At 42.5% G+C, this 22026-nt stretch overlaps 1 protein-coding gene and 1 pseudogene across 2 annotated transcripts; both read left to right on the top strand.

Moving 5' to 3' along the window:
• Nucleotides 1–2436: 2436 nt before the first annotated feature.
• On the top strand, nt 2437–7874 carry LOC136487329 (disease resistance protein RGA5-like). 2 transcript variants are annotated; one of them, XM_066484491.1, is made up of 5 exons: nt 2437–2520; nt 2724–3192; nt 3288–3695; nt 4673–6622; nt 7158–7874. In XM_066484491.1, the coding sequence occupies exons 2-4, from the start codon at nt 2780–2782 to the stop codon at nt 6393–6395; spliced, it is 2544 nt and encodes an 847-aa protein (XP_066340588.1). In that variant the 5' UTR covers nt 2437–2520; nt 2724–2779; the 3' UTR covers nt 6396–6622; nt 7158–7874. The 2 variants fall into 2 exon arrangements, with proteins under 2 accessions (XP_066340588.1, XP_066340589.1); XM_066484492.1 differs by lacking the exon at nt 7158–7874 and having other exon boundaries at nt 4690–4822.
• Nucleotides 7875–12018: 4144 nt separating this feature from the next.
• Nucleotides 12019–22026, top strand: part of LOC136485800 (disease resistance protein RGA5-like) — a 65929-nt pseudogene continuing 55921 nt past the window's right edge.

Genomic DNA, 22026 nt, shown 5'->3' with positions numbered 1-22026 from the left:
CGGATATGCTAGATATCGTATTCCTTGTAAACACATATCATGTAACCGATCAGGATAGATACAACTGACCTGTAACCCTACCCCCGAGCTATATAAGGCGGGTAGGGACCCCCTCATTTTCGCATCATCTCATAATACAATGCACCAAAGATACATGACGTAGGGTATTACATCAAGCTGACAGCCTGAACCTGCCTAAATCGTTGTCTCTGCGTTCTATGTCACCATCTAGTTTGTCTCTCGCGCACCTCCACCGATTCATCTGCTACCATGACCATACCCCTCGGCAGACAGCCAACTAGATTTCGTCGACAGCACCGCTCTCCCACCCCACCCCCCTCTGAGCCTCCTCCCCGGCTGCTGTCGCCGCCATCCGGCATCGGCCCCTAAAAATGGGGTGCCGGTCTCCTCACCTCTTCACCCCGAGCCCCACCTCCATTCTCCCATGCCTCTTCCCTCTCTTCTCCGGCGACTTCGGTGTCAGTGGGCGGCCAGCAGGTAGATCCGGCCCTCCACAGCCTGGATCTGCTGCCCTTGCTCTGGGCTGGTGCGTCCCTGCCTCTTTCCCCTCCCCGTTGGCACCAGCATCCTTCGGTGGCCAACGATCAGATTTGGTCCCCATGGGTCCGGATCTTTCATCTTCGCCTCGGGCTGGCGTAGTGTAGTTTGTCAATGGGCTCCATAGCGTGAGCGCTCCATGACCCGATGTGGACACATGCTGCCAAGCTCCCCCTGACACGACATCCACGTTGCAGTGCTCCCAGGCGTGTGAGCCCTGCATGCGTGTCTCCGTCATCCGGCCTGCGGGATCCCTAGCGCGCTCCGCAACCCGACACGGACACACGTTGGTGAGCCTCCTGTGTGATATCCTTGTGTGGTGCTCCCGAGTGTGGGAGCCCCCTACACGGGTGTCTTCCTGGCTGTCTGTGGGCCAGCCCATACCCTTGCCACGTAATCGGCCCTATATGAATCCCTATAATCTTGGTCCATCATATATTTATTGTTGTAAATTATTTTAATAGTTTAATTTATTTATTTATTGATGTAAATTAACTTTTATGTATATAGTTTATAATTTCATGATATATGTTGTATAAATAATGATGGATTAATTGATATATTTAATTATGGATTTTTTATTGATAACTGTATTTTTTATGAGCCATCCTTGTATATCCTTGTGTAGTTATTTTGTAATTACAAAAACATTGATAGAGCGAAATGACTACTTGTTGCCTACCATTCTTATTTGAATTTCTTAACTTGACCTATCATTTCATTAAATATTGTACATTTCTTTTTTTTCTAACGCGTCTAGTAAGAATCAACGTGGTGCTTCTGTTGGGGCCTCTAATTAGTAACACTAGGATTTGTATTTGTGTTTAATTCAAATTAAAATATATAAACAAGTGATATCCGAATTTGATTATACGAGAATCCGATCCGTTTCTATCCCTACTACTAGGGATGGGAGGTGGAAGGACAAGAGCCATGTTGTGGACGCTGCGAGCAGGAGCATGAATTATTTGCGGCCTCCCATTCGCATGTGCCACGACCAGGATAATACTTGTGTACTACTACATCACCCCAGCCTCCGGATCCTCATCCTAGACTGACCACTAATAACGAGATGAAGACAGACTCGGCTCGCGGGTCTCCCCTGCTTGGCTGCTTGCTAATAATTCATGGCTTCGAGAGCATGAGCGACATGGCGTCGACGTCATCTATTCAACATGATGGTGACGTGACACTGACCTGTCTTGAGCACATTTCCAAGCTAGTGAAAGTGCGCGCTAAGAAAATGTCCGCTTCTTCAAAGAGCGTCGCCATCTCATGCAAATCGAATTAGCCGTGGTTCTGCCTGTCAGATACTTAGGCAAGTTTTGGTAAAAATAAAAAAATTGTGATATCACACATGTGCCTAGGTGATCTAATCCTAGATGAAAAATTGATTACTAACATACTGAACATAGCAGCAAATGCATATCCAGCAAAACCAATGGTAATTTGGACACAAATTTAGAGAGTTCATTATCTTTTAAAATAACAAAGATTGCTATTTTAGATGCAGATGCAAATTTGGTGGTCATTTTGAATTATCTTTCACATTGGTAGAGGTGAGTAATTTAGGTACAGATTCAGGGATTATTTTGAATTATATTATATTACATAAAGGCATATTTGGTTAATTTGATAAAAAAATTAGGGGTTGCTTATGTTCTTTTTGGAGTGATAGAGTCTAACAATGGTTATTATTGACGATTATGATTAGAGTGCAAAATTTAACTTCGAGATATTTTTTTATTATTTTAGGTGTTTCTAATATTATTTTTTCTTGCGCGTATTGAGGCCCTAAGTAATAATAGTATAAGATGTGTTTACGCAGCCTTCACAGCTAGCTAAAATGCTCTCTGCGTCTCCGTTCGAGCAAACTCCTGCCCCATTCCTCAAGCTGCCCTCCCACCCACACCCAAACCCAACTGCCGACTACTGGCGCCCTCTCGCCTCCAGCAGACCTTGGTGAGAAGGAATTCTTTTGACATAGAAATTGTTTCATATTTGTTGGACATAGAACGACCATGTTTCCTTCTGGAACCGTTTCCATCCTGCTTCTTCTATTTCAATCCGTTGCATTTTCTTTCACTGCTTAAAATTCTTTAGTGCATGAACTCTGCTTCTGCAGTATAATCTGAGCACCGTTCATACCTTTTTCTGATCCCTAGATCCACGTACATATGTGTTTCTGGAATACTAATAATCAGTAGTGACCTTGGGAGCCATGGAGTTTGCCACAGGGGCGCTGGGAACCCTGCTTCCGAAACTTGGCCAGCTGCTCCAGGATGAGTACAACCTGCACAAGGGAGTCAAGAAGGACATCGTGTTCGTCACAAGAGAACTCGAGAGCATGCGTGCCGCCCTCCGCGACGTTGGAGAGGTGCCACAGGCGCAGCTTAAAGAAGCAGTCAAGATCTGGGCTCGGGATGTTCGGGAGCTCTCCTACGACATGGAGGACATAGTTGACACCTTCCTTGTGCGTGTTCCAGGCTCTGAGCCTCCCAGCAAAAGGAGCATCAAAAGATTCATCAAGAAGATGACAACTATTGTGGGGAAGGCCCAGACTCTCCATGAGATTGGCCAAGCGATCAAGGACATCAAGGAGCGTGTCAAGGACGTGGCCGAGCGACGTGACAGGTCAGGGCCGAGACATCACAGACTTCGCATTTGAATTTCACCAAAATTTTCTTTTATTTGCCTCTTTGTTCTGGTTTTTTCATCTCCCTACACAGGTACAAGGTTGATGCTATTACTCCTACCAAAACCTCAGTGGACCCTCGCATAACAGCTCTGTACACTAAAGCGGCTAGCCTTGTTGGCATTGATGAGCCAAGGGAAGAACTGATATCGCGGTTGACAAGGGAACATGGTGGCATGTCGTCTGCTGAACAAAGGATAGTCACTATTGTTGGCTTTGGAGGACTAGGCAAGACAACGCTTGCTAAAGCCGTTTATGACAAGCTTAAACCGCAATTCAATTGCACGGCTTTTGTATCAGTGTCTCGTGATCCGGACATTATGAAAGTTCTGAAGGACATTCTTTATGAGCTTGACAAGAAAGAGTACAAGGACATCCACAACACCGCATTGGGTCAACAGCATCTCACCGATCTTGTCCATGAATTCCTAAAACATAAGAGGTATATACTATCTTGTGTGGTACTGCCAACAGTAGAAATGTAGGTTAATGGTAGGTTACAGTCGTCAATGAGTATGTGTGGCGTCTGTGTGTATCTTCTTTCCATATTATAATGCCCAATGAATTTTTAACATTATGCTATTCAACTTGCATTGCCTTCTTTTGTCTTCACCATACCCCACCTAGTGGAACCAATGTTTTTGCTGATAATGAAAGATTTTATTCACTTTCAAGAGCATTTCATACATCTAATAATATAGTAAAAACATATATATACTCTAGTGACCTGTTTGGATGTACTAGCTAGTGCTAATAGTTGGCTACTAGCACATGAAAGCCAGCTAATAGCATTTTAATAGTAGTTCTGTTAGCTACCTCTAGGACTTCTTTTGGGGAGCCAGTTAATAACTTTTTACTAGAGGGGTATTACATTTTGAGCTAGCTATTAATTGGAATATTAGCTATGGTGTCTGCATCCACTAGTTCTAATTTTTACTGCCAACAATTACCTCTAATAGATCTAATATCTATCAATTCGATGACTAGATTGACTCCCTCGTGCTCGGGAAAACATAACATTAGTCACATGTGCTGAATGTTGTGCTATGAGGCTGGATAATTTATTATAGCCTATGCATAGAGGCAGTGGGTAACTGAGTAGATACCTTGCAAAGGATAGAATTTAGTCTACTGTACTGAATTTGCCAAAAGAAAACCAATTTATAGCGAAAGCTGCTGCCATATATCATCCGAGCGCATACCATCCTAATGTTAACTGTATAACTTTAGGTGTTTCGGGGAGAAATCAGAAAAATACTAGAAAAGGGTAACAATGGACTTATTTCTATACTTTGTATAAGTTGTCCAAGCAAATTCTTATTACTTACCTATGCGATTTTTTATTGTCATATATATGCTTATATTACAAATCATCTGTAACTATGCTTTACAAGATGCTCAATTGCTACATACTTATAGGTACCTCATTGTTATAGATGATATATGGGATACAGAACCATGGGAGATAATAAGATGTTCTCTACCTGAGAATGTCCTGAAAAGCAGAATAATCACAACTACACGCATAATTGATGTTGCTGAGCATGTTGGCGGTTGCTACAAGCTGAAACCTCTTACTCACCACAACTCCAAAATGTTATTCTATGGATGGATATTTGGCTCCGAAAGCGATTGTCCTAAACAGTTTTCTGATGTATCTCAAAAAATTTTGAAGAAATGCGGAGGTGTGCCATTAGCTATTCTTACAACATCTAGCTTGCTGGCTAATAAGTCAAGAAATATAAAAGTGTGGTATGACATGTGTGAGTCAGTTGGTAAGGGACTAGCAAACAATCCTAGCATTGATGGTATGAGGAAGATATTGCTGCTTAGCTATTATGATCTGACACCCACTTTAAAGACATGTTTACTGTACCTAAGTATATTTCCGGAAGATTATGTCATTTGGTGGGATCGGTTGATACTGAGGTGGATAGCTGAAGGATTTGTTCAACAAGGAGATGGGAGGCAGAGCTTATATGAGATTGGACAGAGTTACTTCAATGAGCTTCTAAATAGAAGCCTGATCCAGCCAGCACACATGGATGAGGATGAGATGAATCCTTTTTCTTGCCGGGTTCATGATATGGTGCTTGATCTCATTTGCTCCTTGTCGAGGGAAGAAAAATTTTCTACCACTATAAGTGGTGACTGCATGCAAATGACATCTTCAGAAAACAAGGCTCGCAGGCTCTCTATCCACAATACTAGTTGCCCTACAATCAACATGTCAAAATTGAGGTCCCTTACTATCAGCAGTTATGCTTTAATTAACACTATGCCACCCCTTTCATGCTTTAATCTTCTGCGTGTGTTGGATCTTGAAGATTGCAATCTTCTTCATCATCCAAATCTAGAGTTTGTCGGTATATTATTTCACCTGAGGTATCTAAGCCTAGCAGATACTGGATATGCTGGCGAGCTCCCAAGGGAGATAGGGAAGCTACAGTTTTTGCAGACATTGGACTTCCATGGAACTTGTATAAAAGAAGTGCCATTGAGTATCTTCAGGCTGAGACAATTAATGAGCCTTGATGTTGGGGACAGTTCAAGGCTGCCAACCACGAGTGGGTTGAGAAATCTATCGTCTCTGGAGCTGCTACACATTAATGTGGAATCTGCATACGTCGCAGAAGAGCTAGGCCATCTGACGCAACTGAGGCTGCTATGTGTCATGCTCAGAAAGGACTTGGAAGGCAGATGGGAAGAAAGCATCTGCAGAGTTTTGGTGGGGTCCCTTGGCAAACTGCACAAAATCCAAAGTCTAGCAGTAGTAATCTCAGATGATGTTGAAGTTGATCTTGAAGGCTCAGTGGACTCCCTGTGGAACCTATCTCATCTTCTTATTTTTGGAACCAGTCGGTTGCCGACATGGATCGATATCGCGTCATTTCTCCACCTTTCCCGCCTGCGCATAATGGTGGGTCAAGTTCGAAGTGAGGACATCCAAGTCCTGGGCATGCTGCAGGCTCTTCGTGTTCTGGACATGAAAGTGGCTGGCGCCAAACAAGTGTTTGAAAGGTTCATGATTAGGGCAGATGCCTTCCCATGTTTGACGCGGTGCAAATTCTCTGGGTTTTCAACGGTGCCATCTATGTTCCAACCTGGAGCTATGCCCATGCTTCAACGTTTTAAATTCTAGTATATCCGGCCAGAGGATTTCGGGGATAGTGAATTTACTGTTGACGACCTGACCATAAGCCACCTTCCGTCCCTTCTTACAGTTCGGGTTGACCTCGATGGAGACGAGACAGTCAGTGAAGAGTTGGCAATGAAAGTAAAAGATGCACTGAGGAACGAGGCACGTGCCCACCCCAACCATCCTGAAATTTCTATGAGAATTGATGGCGAATGGATCCTGCTTTGCATGTACGTAATCCTCTTCATTTTTCTGGTTCTTTAGCCGGTCCAATAACTTTTTTTAGCCACCTGTTATTGTAGCCTGTCTAATAATCTTCTGCATGCTGCCATAAGTACTATGACATCGATGGATGCCCCTGAGTTCACCCCTAACTTACCATGACAAATAACCTTGTTTACCCTACTATTTTATTCCAGTTTTATGTCTCTAAGGATCCTTTACATTTGTTATGCTTCTAGTTACCACTTCCATGGATGCCCCTATGTTCACCCCTAACTTACCATGACAAATAACCTTGTTTACCCTACTATTTTATTCTAGTTTTATGCCTCTAAGAATCTTTTACATTTGTTATGCTTCTAATTATCCTTTTTATTCATTTGTTACTAGAACAACTGGGGATCGCACAATCTAGTTGTGAACTCTGTTTCTTCTTTGCACAGTTTCTCTGTCTGCGTATTCCGAACTCAATGTGGCCATCCTCATAGAAATTCCGAGTTTATTCGTAAATGATGCTAATTCTTTGTCGTGTACATGTCCCAGGTAATGGTTGGATGTACATCGGTACGACGGCCTCAGCCACTACCTAGAACAAGTTCATCCATGATATATTCGCCAATGGCCCATTGCTTACTGTCTCCACCACGTGTGTCCATTGCAGTAGATTGAGCAATAACCCCAGCATTTCCACTGTTCGCGATCCAGCCTTACTGTGCGATCGACGTCAATGGCCATGCTTATTGCAGTAACATTGTTCTTGTGTATTGGATCATCCTCTCTGAATCTCTGTAGACCCACTTGGTTTGTTCTAGGTTTCAATTTACTATGCTCTTTAGTAAAACTTGATCATGACAAGAGGACTGGCAGGCGTTCCTAGAGGTGGTGGCGAACTTCAAGATGAAGTCGTCCATGCAGAGGGCGTTGCTAGAGATGGTGGCCGAACCTCAAGATGTGCATGTTCTGGGACCTCCACATGCAGCACCGACCACATGCGCCGCGACGAAGTCACGCACGGCATCGTCCCACGGAAGCCATTGTGTTCGACTCGTTTGGCAAGGCCCGTCCCTGTGGGGGTGCGGCCCGTGCGACAACTTGGGCTTATATGAGGTGAATCAGCCTAGCCCACGTATAGTCCTGGGCCAAAAAGAACAGTGTACGGCTTGAAGGATCGAATTGCATTGGGCCGATCCACTAGCATACTACAACCCTGTTCGTTTTTCTGTTTCAGCGCATTTAATTTTGCAGTTGTGCCACAAACAACAGATTTCCCGCTTTGGACCACCACCTGGCTGACGTTGTTAAAACAAGCGAGAAATTGATCGAAAAACAGCACCAGAGAGCAACTTACTAACCTCGGTGCTCGCTATCTAAGACCATATATGAGCAAAACAGCACCAGCAGCTCATCTCCTGGCTTCCAGCAAAACAGCACCAGAGAGCAAAACTCGAGCAGCAGCTCAACTGAAAAAATGCTGTCAACGGTAAGTTCTAATATAGTACTTTTAATCTGCAATGTGGGTTTGCTATGAACCATTGAAGAAAAAGACAGTAATCTGTGTGAGTGTGTTAATCGCTGAAACTTCAACCAACTTGAACATAAAAATTTCTATTTTTTCAGATAAATTTTGGTTAAAAAGACAGGTCGTTATTTGAATCAGCTGTTCAAATTATTTTGCAGCGAAAAATCACTGAAAATCACGAAATTCGTTAATATCGCTGAGGTCTGGCTGATCGGCTGAACATAACAGGAAGTTGAAACCTCAGACCATCGGACCAGGGTTCAAAATTTCGGCGAAATTTCACGAAATTCGGTAATTTCGGTGGTGGCCGAAAGAAAAATCCGAAATTTTGTAATACACTAATACATGTGTTATATAACTTTAGACTCAATTTTGTATTGTTTATATTGCATATTTTTGTATTCAATAGATGCGTAGTCATAAATCATACTAATATTTGTTTAGATTTAAATGTTTTTTTTTAGAAAAAGCATACTTCATGCGTTAGTCTCTAAAAAAAATTCGCCGAAATTTCGGCCGAATTTCGCGAAATTCGGTAGTTTCGGTGGTGGCCGAAATTTTTGCAATACCGAAATTGAAAACCCTGCATCGGACTACTACGTGACAACTTGGTATATAATAACGAAATCTAATTTTTGCATCCTTTTCATCTTATAAAAGACCAGTGGTTGCTCTGTCAGTTTCCAAGATACAAAATTCATTTGTTTCCATCGATGACTGACCTCGAGGTCTAGGGTCTATACCTAATCTGCACCTAACCAAGATGCTTTACAATCTCATAGCAGCAAATTGAATTTCAGTATTGTTACCCATTTGTCCAGTTCACTGAAGATGCCAAGTAACAGACACAATGTCAGGCAAGCCCGAATTTGATACTCGAAGGAGGCAGGCCAAGCAAAGGCATAGGAGTGCCTTTACTCTAGCAAGATTCGCAGTGCCACCTCATGGCCGCTAGTAGCTGTTTGGATGTTGGTGGCATCATTATCTCCCTCTTTTCCAGGCTACTCTTCTATCTTTCAATCTTTGTAGAGAACAGGTACCTCAAATAAAGCTATTTTTGTAGTCCATTTTTCTCGTCCCACTATATTCACTGGTGAATACATATATAGCTAAAGTAATTCAGAATGCACAAGATTACGGACATGTCATCTGTCTTAGGAATTTGTTATTTTAGTAGAGCAATAATGAGTATTAATTAATGATGCCATCAATTTGGAACGACGTTTTGTCTCAACCAAAAAGAATTTGTAACTTAATCAGTCATTGTCCCTGCGAGTCATAGGACATCATCGAAATTTTGAATGATGTTAATGCTCTTGCATCATGACGACAACATCCTGTAGCTTCTAGTTTAAGAGCAAATTGCTTTTGGTTTATAATGACTTGGAGCTGGTCTTTCTCTCTTTTATCCACAAAAAGCAATCTGCATTATATTCTGTTCAAAGAGTAGAAAGACCTTCTCCTCCTCCTCCTCGTCATTGGCTTTATTTATTTGCCGACCTCGTGTGGAGCCATCAGCAATGATGTGGCAATGCACCTTAATCTTCCCATGGAATATTTCTACGGGACCCCAAAATGATATATTATGTTATTTATAATCAATTGATTAGTATTATGTAATAGCTGGTAGCTAGTTTCAGGTTAGGTAATAGACGGAGTATTACGTAGGACTGATGAATTCCTGGTCTCATTGTTCAAACAAGATGCAATATACTCCATAGGTCCTATTCATTTTATTTTTCCCTTGTGTTCATTAGAACAAGACAAATAATTACATCCATAAACTCAGCATGCATATATATAACACATGTTTTTAAATACCATACCAAGAATTGAGTGCGCCACAAGCTAGTTCTAAACGTACTCCCTCCGTTTTTTACATGTCTCATTAGCTTTGTACTAAGTCAAACATTACTACCTTTAACCATCCATTTCAAAAAATACTTATAGTTTCACAACACATAAATTATATATTATGAAAGTTCCTTATAGTGAATCTAAAAACATATATCTTATGTCATGAGTCTATATTGTTTTTGAAATGGATGGTCAAAGATATAAATGTTTGACTTAGGACAAAGCTAATCTAACATGTAAAAAATTGGAGGGCGTAGTACATACACTAGGTTTTTTTTTGCGACATAGACACTCTCAACGCACGCACACTCACCCCTATGAACGCACGCATGCAAATTATCTCTACCCCTATGAGCACTTTCGAAGATTGGGCCCACAAATTCTTGAAATTGACTAAGTCACCACAGTCGCCTCGCTGTTGGTTGGAACATTGCCTACCACTAGAAAGCACAACACCATTAAATCCTGGAATATTTGCTCCCACAGGAAGTCGAACCTAGGACCTAAGACGCTACTGAGACTCTTGTAACAACTAGGCTACTGACCCTTTCGCAGTACATACACATACACCAGGCTCATCAAAATGGAGCACTAATTGCTTGGATAACTTCTAACCAACTCGTGTTCAAAACACAGGTTAGAAACTATGTATTAGTTGATAAATTTAGGAGCTTGTGTGGTCCTATTTGGCATAGCTTCGCCAATGACTTTATGAGTTGTGTTTTCCCCAACAACCACTTTGCAAAAAGCTTTATGAGTGAAGCTCTTGAAAACCTACTGAGACTTTGGATTGAGGTGGGACGCTGCTAAAAATAGTAGCTTTTCTCAGCTTCACCTGCCTCAAGTGGACACTACCGCATGATGAAGACAAATTTGCCCCTACGTGGCACGTTCGCAGCGTCGGGCGTCGGGTGTCAGTGTCTAATGACTGGCAACATGTTAAGGGGCTAGTTGTAACGATGTTAGGTGGTCTTCGACGTACGCTGAACTCGATGGTGAGCACAAAGACAGTGATTTATACTGGTTCAGTTCGCTAAAATAGTGTGATACCCTATGTCCAGTTAGGCGTGTTGCCTTGTGTTGGATTGTTGTGTATCAGATGTGTTACGAGGGGGTGCTCCTGCCACAATTTATATAGTCCAGAGGGCAGACACATTCATCTAGTCCTAGGCGGTTACAATAGAAGAGTTTTAATCTAATTACAGAGTTAGACATTCCTAGAATCTGACTAGGTCGGTCTTGCATGCCTTGGAGAACACGTCGGGGTGAGCTTGGTCGGGAGGGCGGGCGCAACGGTCGGATGGGGGAATGCGCGTGGGCGTCAGGGAGGAAATCACAGAGAAGAAGATAGATGAGGAAGAAGGAGAAATAGGAGAGAAGAAAAATAAAGAAGGGCATTATAGTATTTTTTCCACCATGGGAAGCTATTTTGCCAAACGGGGCTCCAAAACAAGTTTAGCTTCACCGAGAAAGCTGCACGTGAAGCTGAAACTAAAAAAACAGCTTCACTAGTGAATCTATAAGTTGCCAAACGGTACCTTAATATTGTTTTCCTCAACGACATTGACCTTACATCTCTGCACCAAATACACACCTAACCAAGATTCTGTACAATTTGGTTATGCGAAATTGAAGTTGAGTAGTATTACTTATATGTTTAGTTCATTGATTGTTTTCCTCAACGACTTTGACCTTACACGCACCTAACCAAGATTCTGTACAATTTGGTAATGTGAAATTGAAGTTGAGTAGCATTACTCATATAATTAGTACATTGAGGATACCAATTAACAGACTCAAAGACAAGCAAGCCCCCAACTATCAATATTGTTTCATAATGCCAGTGCGTCTGATGCATTCTTATATGTTTTTTTATTACAGGCAAGTGTTAGAAAACTCTGACCCCCACATTATATACCATCATCGACCAAAGGTAGCTGAGTCACACAACTACACAAAGTTAGTGATACCTGCATCCTTACGCAGGAAACAGTTAGACAAGAAAGCAAGCAATCAACCTCGAGAGCCATGGAGCTGGTGGCAGGCGTCATGGGCAACCTAATCCCCAAGCTCAAGGACCTGCTCAAGGAGGAGTAAAAGCTGCGGAAGGGGGTGGAGGAACAAGTCAAGTGTCTCGAGCTGGAGCTCGAGAGCGCCCATGCCGCGCTCCTCGAGTTGGCGAAGGTGCCACCGGACCATCTCGATCAGGTCGTCAAGATCTGGGCGCGCGAAGTCCGGGAGGCGTCTTATGATATGGAGGACATCCTCGACACCTACCTTGTGCGTGTCGAGGGCAGCAGCAAGCACAAGGACTAGAACAGTTTCCTCAAACGTCTAGAAGAGAAGATGACTGGGCTGTTTAAGAAGAGCAAGGAGCGCCACAAGATCGCTGGTGCCATTGAGAAGATCAGGAAAAATCTCCAGGAGGTGACAGACCGGCGTGGTAGATTCACCGTCGACAGCGTCGTGGCCAAGCCTGCAGCATCATCGTGGACTGTTGATCCTCGCCTTACTGCTATGTACAGAGAAGCGTCACAGATCATTGGCATCGACAACTCAAGGGCTGATCTTATATCCATGCTGTCGCCCAACGAGAATGACGAGTCCAACCAGAAGATGAAGATTGTTTCTGTTGTGGGAGTTGGTGGGCTTGGCAAAACTACTCTTGCCAAGGCAGTGTTTGATCAGCTTAAATCTCTATTTGGTTATGGGGCTTTTGTTCCGCTTGGCCAAGATCCAGACGTGAATAAAGTCTTCCGAGACATTCTTATAGATCTTGACAAGAAAAAATATACAGATTTGAAATACACAATGTTGGATGAAAGGCAGCTCATCAACGAGCTCCATGATTTCCTTGGAGCAAAGAGGTACGAAAGAATACGCACCCAATGATTTTGCACTAATTTACTCATACTTCCTGTCCTTTGTGTACTTGAAACCTTGAAAATCATAAAATGACCAACCAGAAAACATGGAATTGATGGTGGTGGTAATGAGGGGTTAGGGCATGTACAACGGAGAGACAGCTGCTGTCTGTAAGTTTTTGGGATTTACAACATAGACGGCTAAACAGACAGCTCATACAACCCACAGACAACTGCTGTCTATTTGGCTGTCTACAAATCGTTTAATGCTTGCATGTAGCTGGGATCAATCATGAATATCATTTCTATATACCATTGTGTTGCTAATTGATACAAAACAAATCCTTCAAAGTAAATCATATATATTATATATATAACGTAATATATCTAACGCAATATAATATATCTCATAAATCACATACGTCTCCGTATATCTCATCATTTGATTTGAGGTAGGGGCAGGAACACAGGGCACCCGTGCACAACAGATCAAAGGGTACCGTCGAAGACTCGCAGCCGATCATACAATGGGTGACTAGCGAACAATTTCACTTCGGAGCACGGGCCCTGGCTGTCTCTTCACGAGACGATGGCAACACCCTCTCACCTCATTAAATTGGACGGAAGCACTAACGGAGCACTATACAGACAGCAAATAAACCATCGTTGTAGGTGCCCTTAGGATTTTGGAGTTTTTGATGTTCTTCGGATGGGTTTAGGCTGCATGGAATACAAATGAGAGGCTGGGGAAGTTAATACACCATGAGAGGAGGCGGGCGATGGGTGGAGCAATGAGCCAAGGCACTACCAGCTACTGAGCGGCAGTTTATATTATCTTTGCTTGGAAAGGTTTAATAAACAACAAATATTTGTAGTATAATCGGTGCCATGGTGCTAAACCATTTCAGTTTAGCTTGCAGTACGAATAAAGTTTAAGTTATTTGTGTAGTATAACTGGTTCCATGGTGCAATCAAACCATTTCCCGGGACCCAAGACCCAAAACCCGACGGGTTTTTACCCTATTAGGGCATGGATACCCAAGACCCAAAACCCAAAACTCAATGGGTTTTTACCCTACTAGGACAAGGGTATGGGTCAACTTTTCTACCCGAGACCCGAAATAGCCTGGATTGGTGGAAAAGAGAGAGACGCGAGGTGGTGTAGTAAATATGTGGGGACTTTGAGGAAATAATTGAGCCAGGGGACCATTGAGTCTCCTAGTGATTGATTTATTTATAGACACATTTTTATGCTAAAAATATATTTATTCGGGGACAGAGGGAGTATGAGACTTGTAGACCGGCCCAATTAGCATAGCAGGGTGGCACTCATTGGCTACAGCACTAGCGCTGCTCGCCTGCTAGCTCAAGAATGGATAGTCCCACCTTGCTGTGCAAACAAGAAGACAAATGCAAGACTCATAAGCACATGAACAGAGGATGCTTCACGGTTCATAACCAAGGAGTGCTAGTGGCTTGGTGCCTAGATCTGGTCGCCTGGAATATAAGTTTAAAGATGTGAACTTTTTATACTTCTATTTTTTTAGCATTTACACAGTACAACATAGACGCCCACAACACGCATGTGTACTCACCCCTATGAACACACGTAGGCAAACCCTATCCCTATAAGGACCTTCAAAGGACTGAGCCGGCAGATCTTGAGTTTCACGAAGTCACCACGGGCGCCTCGTTGTGGCGGGGACGTTGCCTACCACTGAAAGCATAGCGCCGTTAAATCCTAGAATAAATCTAGGAAAATGCAAGCACCCATGCTAAGTCGAGGACTTGAACACGGGTGGGCAGATTCCATCACAAGAAGCCCAACCAACTGATCTATGATCACTTAATTTACACTTCAGTTATGTATTAGGTTCCAATAATATAATTAATATTTTATCTCTTAAGGCCATGATTGGTGCTTTTAAAATAAATAAAACCGGTGTGCTAGTTGTTGTGGCATGTGGGTTTGGGCGACCCGTTGGATACTCGTAACCCAAGTGGCTATAGTTTTGTACATAAAATTGAACCCACGACGGGTCATGGGTTTTTAAACGGGTAAAATTTATGTTCATGGGTATTGATTTGCAATGGCAAAACCTAGTGGGTTTGCACCCGTTGCCATCTAACAGCGCACTGCTGGCTACGGGTGGTGGAGGAAAATGGTTGGGTGGAGTTAAATGCGGCGGAGCTCCAAAATTAAGTGATTAGTGTGGCAGTTTATAGTGTATATATATATATATATTTTGGAGACGAAAAGATTAGATAGAAAACAAGTTTTCTAGTATAACCGATGCTGTGGTGCAATCAAACCATTTTAGTTTGACGTCTAGAACAAAAAAGGTATATTTGAATGCTGTTGTTTCCACTACTACACTTTGATTGATCGTTGAGTATTTTCTTGCAAGCATTATGAACACTCTATGTTATAATTAAGTATTGTCGGTTAATTCCTGGCTGATTAGATAGATTAATCAAGAAGTGACTATTTATGTTATTGTCTGAGTATGCATTCTACTATTATTCTTGGTGACAACACACTTTTTTTGCTTTAGTTTCTCATTGCTCTAACCACTAGTACAGAGACGGGCTTTACTCCCGGTGGGGAACCCCCTCTAGTCCCGGTTCCCCACCCGGGAGCAAGCATCCGGGACTAAAGGGGGGGTCCTTTAGTCCCGGGTGAGGAACCGGGACTAAAGGAGGACCTTTAGTCCCGGTGGGTAACACCAACCGGGACTAAAGGTGCCTCCTGACATGCCACGATGGCCGGCACCTTTAGTCCCGGTTGGTAATACGAACTGGGACTAAAGGTTTTTTTCTTTTTTCTTTTCTTTTCATTTTTTTGTTTTCTTTTCAAAATAGGTTTTCGAAGTCGTATTGTACGCTGCTAATTATATATTTATACGCGCATATAGTATGTTTCGGTTCAAGCACAATGAACGTATTAAATCACACAATTCAAGCATAGAAATATATATATATATATATATATATATATATATATATATATATATATATATATATATATATATATATATATATGCATGCATGCATCATATATATATTTACATGCATGCATGCATATGTGTATTTTACATTATATTATTTCATGTGCATATATTACAAAAGATTGCATTATAGTTGTTGTGACATAACAAGTTTCTTCTCATCCTCTAGCTTGGCTTCAATGGCAGTGTTGGGTCGAAGTAGAACTCGCCCTTGGAATCGATGACCTGCTCATTAAAAAATCCGGCTATAGACTCTTGAATTGCTTTGATTTGGTCTTGCCGTATGACCTTTTCCTCCAACCATCGAGTCTACAGGTTTGAATTAAAGGAAAATAAATTAATATATGTACATATATATATATAAAGACATAGTAACACAATCAATAATAATAATTAAATGAATATATAGTGTATTTTTAACGTACTTTGAGTCTCTCTGTAGGAGTTCTTTGGGAGACCACCTTGATAAACTTGCAAACATAGTAACCACAGTAGTTGTTCCCCTGTTCCTGCCTCAGACACCACTTTACGAGAAAAAGATTTGTCATCCAATCTGGTGATCCGGTGAAAGCTATATGTTTAATTAATAAAGATGATGCGATTCAGGGGACTTACTTTCAATGGGATTACATTCAGTGGCGCTTTGCATTTTTCCATGTGTTGCTTCTCAATAAAGGTTTTCCAAACACTGCCCAATAAAAAATTTGCCACGTCATCAGATATAGTTAATCATCATGTTTGTGTGTATATATAGTTGCTAGAGATCCCGAAATTACCTCTGGATAATATCTATCATATCTTGGTAGTCTTGTTGTGGTTTTCTCATCGAGTCATAGATTATCAAGTGACTTTTCACCAGATCGATGTCCATCAATATCCAGTGATTGCTGCATGTGTTTATAGGATATAACGCATAACACTCATTAATTAACTAGAATCAACATATGAGCCATTAAGGCTATGATCGACATGATTAACACTCACTTGAAGTTATAGGGAAAGAGTATATCCTTCTTGTGGCGTTGGTTCACTAAGAAGTTCATGAGGTTACTCTCTGACTCAGACTTCCAATTAGTCATTGGAGTAATTGGGTCTTTGAATACTATATGGGGATCAACAAAACCAATTTCATTGCAGCCTTCCTTTCTGAGCTCTGTCATTGTAAATCTGCATATATATAGTACTTGTTAGGATAATTTATATGCATATACACACATATGATGAGTTTAATAATAGATCGAAAGAATTATTACTTACAGGCAATAGCAGCTAATGATAACTTTGTCCAGAGAGGTCAGGTGGCATAGTTGATGAAATTCTGCAAAGTCAACATACATAACATCATCGCCACGGAACCAATGTTCGTCTCTAATTCTAACACCAACGCAGAAGTCTCCACTGGTAGACGCCTGCATGTACCACTTGTTTAGCAGGTACATTTGCGTCCCCAGATCAGATAAGGCTTGAGGGTTGTATAGACTCTGGCCTAGTACAAATTTTTTCTTCCAAATATCAACCTCCGCCGCACTCTCAATGTTTCCATCACCAAACATCTGGTAAAGGTCGAGACCAGTCTCATCAAGAAATTCACCAAGGTGATCCAAATCGACATCCGGAGGTATGTTTGCCTGATGCATTAATCCTAAATTCGAACCATATTCATTACCAACAACTAGCGGGGGGATTGATTGGTGCGCTTGTTGTCCGAGTTGGGCAACTCCTTTCCCTGCCCGCTTCTTTTTCTGTGCCGCCTCAATTGACTTGGTGAGAGTGCGGTCATAGTCTGATAACGTTGATTTGGACGGCTTACGAGATTCCCGCTGTTGTTGCTGGTAAGAAGTCACCTTTTTTCTTAAAATATCCGGAGCTACGAAGAAGTACGGTTTCTCTGGGTTTCTCCTTGCTTCTTGATTCATTTTAAGTTTGTCATAGAATCTAGACATGTCTTTTTTATATGCATCAGTACCTTCTTCCTTCTCTTCAGATATTATTTTGGGAATAGCCCTTGGTTTCACGGTGGCTTTCTTTGCAGGCGGGGACTGGTTCTTCGTTTGAGGGGCCGGCCTCTTGCTAGGCTTCTTGGTAGGCGGGGGCGGGGGAGGCGTTGGAGACCTCCTTGGAGGTGTTGGCAGCGGCGTTGGAGACCTCCTTGGAGGTGGCGGCTGCGGCGTTGGAGACCTCCTTGGAGAGGGTGTGGATGCAGCCTCGTCTTCCAACACAATGTCATCGTACAGAGCACTATGATGATCTGGCGATTGAACAATTGGATTTAGGTTGGGGGAGGATCTGCTACAAAAAAAGGAATGACATATTATTATGAGCAGATTGTTAATTATTTAAGCCAATACAAATTAATGATGTAGTGTTTTCATCCGCACGTACCTATGGTGAGGTAGTTCAGGAGGAGGTGGAGCCGACATCCCTGGAATGATGATGTAGCGCTTGCGCCATAGAATGAATGTCTTCTCCGCTTCTCCAAGAGTCTTCTCGCCATCACCTCCAGGAATGTCAAGAGGCAAATCACTAAAACCTTTTTCAGCTTTATCTACCGAGATGGTGGCATATCCTTCTTGGATTATATTCCCATGAATCCTTGGTGTCTTGGTTCGGTCGATAGGATTAACAAGACCGATAGCCACCTTGATTGTGGAATTCTCCTTCGGAATGTGTAGCTCACACGTTGTACAAGGTTCAGTGACGTCATCCACAGGGAAGCGCAGTCCTGTGTCCCCTTGATTTGGTATCTCCGTGGAAGCGTAGCTGCTTTTCAACTGAACAGATTGGCTAATGTTGATTCCTGGCTCTGATGCCTGCTTGCTTGCACTCACTGCTATTTGCACTTGCCTTTTGATTTCCTCCTGCATTCTCGCTTCAAGGTTTTTTTCCCGCTCCTGTGCTTCACGCACCGCTTCCTCCAACCTCTAGAGCCGTTGTGCCTCTTCTTCCTTCTTTCTCTGGCGACTTCTGTAGGAAGGTCTGTCCTGAGGGAATCCATGCTCCCACGAGACACTTCCTTTGCCTCTAGTTCGGCCACCATGTTCAATAGTCCCGATGGCGTATGTCAGCTCATCCTTCTCTCTGTTGGGCCTGAACGCACCACTAGCAGTAGCTCTCTGAGCATAAAACAATCTTTCTGCTGCTTCTTGCAGTCTTGCGCCATAAACGCACTTCCCTGTCTCCTGGTCTAGTGTTCCCCCATGAGCGAAAAACCAATTCTTTGCACGTTCTCCCCACTCGAGTGATTCTGGTCTGATACCCTTGGCAAGAAGGTCTGCTTCCATTTTGTTCCACTTCTTAATGGCAGTCGGGTAGCCACCTGATCCCAAGGTATGGTGGTATGTCTTCTGTTGGGCATTACGTTGGTTCTTTATCACCCGACTCACACCCTCTTCCGAAGTCTTGTACTGTACAAACTCATCCCAATAGGGCCTCTGCTTTGAGATCGGGCCTGGGACAGTAAAATCTGGTGCTATGTTCTTCTTGACATACGTCGTGTATAGGTGTTTCTTCCAAGTCTGAAACTGGGTGGCCATCTTCTTCATTGCCCAATCCCTAACTCGCTCCTTCAATTCATCACCATCTATTATATCATCATAATCATCTGTTTGGAGCGTGAAATGTACCAAGACATCATTCCAAATTAACGCCTTGTCACGATCGGAGACAAAACTGATATGAGGAGCATTGGTCTTCTTCTTCCATTCACGGGTACTAATCGGGAGCCGGTCCCGTACAAGGTAACCACAGTGGTGCACAAATTTCATTTTATTCGGCCCCCCCGGTTCTCCTGTATCCACATTGAACTCTGAGATGATGAAGCGACCCTCCAATGGCTTTTTGGGACCTCGAACATTTTTACTCTTCGTTGTAGTTGTTGATGTCGATCCAGAGGGCTACAAAACATAAACATTATTTTTAATGTCATGAGCACACATAAGACATATGATAATATATATATATAGCTAATAATAAAAAATATATACTTGGCCAATATGTTGTTGCTCATTTTGTTCAAGAGCTAAGTACTGACTCCCGTCATCTACATCCTCTTGCACGTTATTTTTAGCACCATCATCGCCGGCAACTTGAGTGCCAGTGTTGATCAAATTCATCATCAACTCCTCCTCATCCATATTTCTCGGGTCGGCCATCTAGCTTCAAAAAACAAAACCAATATATAGTACGTCAAATCTTTGCTTATTACATGCGTAAAATCTACAAACAATATGCATTATTAAATCTTGCCCCTCGATCACGGACGCAATTCGCCACACTAGGACGAACTACGTTGGTACTAGGGCGAATTAGGGCACGAGAAAGGGCGGTGTGACAAGAGTGGCGGTGCTCCACTCCGCCGTATATATGTCTGTACACATGGGTGAACGAGGGCGGCGGTGCTCCGCCGTATACATAGAAACGCATGGACGAAATGCATATGAATACAAATGACGTATATATACGTGTCGACGCGGTGGCCGATGTGCTGACGACGACGACGTGAGGCGGGCCGGCGTGCTGACGACGACGACGACGTGAGGCGGGCCGGGGCGGTGTCGGTGCGTGATGTTGTGATCCTATGTACCATGTGATCAACCATGTAGTCATTCATCATATGAGAAAATTCTATGTTAATAATATAAGTATAAGTCATTATGAAATGTAAGTATATGTGTCTTATTACTCATATAACCATTACTATTTCCGAAATGATAAGAATTTATTTTCTTCTTCTACAGGCGATCTCTGATGCTATGATATAAAGTTTGAAGATAGTCTTCCCGGAAAAAAATATGTAATGCTCATATTACTTTAGCAACATTAATATATTATATCTGTATATTCAAAGTTCACAAATGAAGAAACATGTGATATTTTTGATAAACTAAAAAACGCTTAGTTTACAAACTGGGTATCAAAATTGAGTTCCTATTTGACCATTATATATCCTACAACAAATCCTTCAAAAAAAAAGACATGAATATATTTGGACAAAATTTCGTTAACAAACATTGATCTATGAAGATAGAAAAAATTCTTCTATTCAAACTGCATCTTGAAATAATGGCATATCATATAGTGATGAATATATGGCGGTTGATGGGCTGGATCATTAGCGGATGGTTCGTAGCGTTGTTTCCAAATAATATATAGCGTGTTTATTATACAAGCCATGGATTTACATCAATCTAATTAATTTCTAAAGTAATTTCATTGGTGATCCTAAATTATACTTGTCATTTAGAGTTCCAAATATTCAAAACTTGCCTTAAGATATGTTTTTATTTAAAATCATTTAGAGTTCCAAATATTCATTTTTAGTTTCTAGATTTTGTGATTCAAAATTTGGAATTTTCAATCGACCTCGACCGTTGACATGGCTTACACCAAAGTTGTAGTTTTCGACGTGATCTATAACTCGGCAGTGGAGGGCTCGGACGAATGTACAAAGAGATCGACGAATATATCACCTCGAAGCTCGGCAGTGTACGTACTGGAGGGCCTCGGGCCGGCGCGGTGGGGCAACGTGCGGTGGAGGGCCTCGGGCGCGGAAGAGGGCGCGGTGGAGAGCCACGGGCAAGCACGGAGGAGGGGCACGGGCGCGCGCGGTGGAGGCCGCACGAGGAAGAAGACGGCGGCGCCGGTGTCACGGAAGACGAACGGACGCGGCGCGAGGAAGAAGGGCGGCGGTGTTCGACGAGGAAGAAGACGAGCGGATCGATCTGCCAGGCGCTGGAGGTTATATAGCAGAGGAGAATTACTCCCGGTGCCACCCACCAACCGGGAGTAAAAACCCTTTACTCCCAGTGCGTATTACCAACCGGGAGTAAAGGTACCTTTACTCCCGGTGCGTGTTACCAACCGGGAGTAAAGGTATACCTTTACTCCCGGTTGGTAACACGCACCGGGAGTAAAGGCTTTTTTTTGGCGGGCCACGAAACTGCAACCCACCTTTACTCCCGGGTGGGCTTCCCACCCGGGAGTAAAGGTGTCCTGCAGTTTCGTTTCCCGCCTGTTTTAAGCAATAGTCTTGTTAAATACAATAGAAATGCAATAGTTTTTATTAAATACATAGTAAATTAAATAAAAGGCATAAAATTATTTTGTTAAAAATATGAATTTTATTTTTGTTTATTGCACATAGGAAAAATCGATAACCTAACTTT

This window comes from Miscanthus floridulus, chromosome 10 (genome assembly GCF_019320115.1).
Source record: "Miscanthus floridulus cultivar M001 chromosome 10, ASM1932011v1, whole genome shotgun sequence".
In the NCBI taxonomy this organism is placed as follows: domain Eukaryota; kingdom Viridiplantae; phylum Streptophyta; class Magnoliopsida; order Poales; family Poaceae; genus Miscanthus; species Miscanthus floridulus.
Note: the sequence above shows the minus strand (reverse complement) of the source record. Positions and strands in the feature narration are given on the sequence as shown.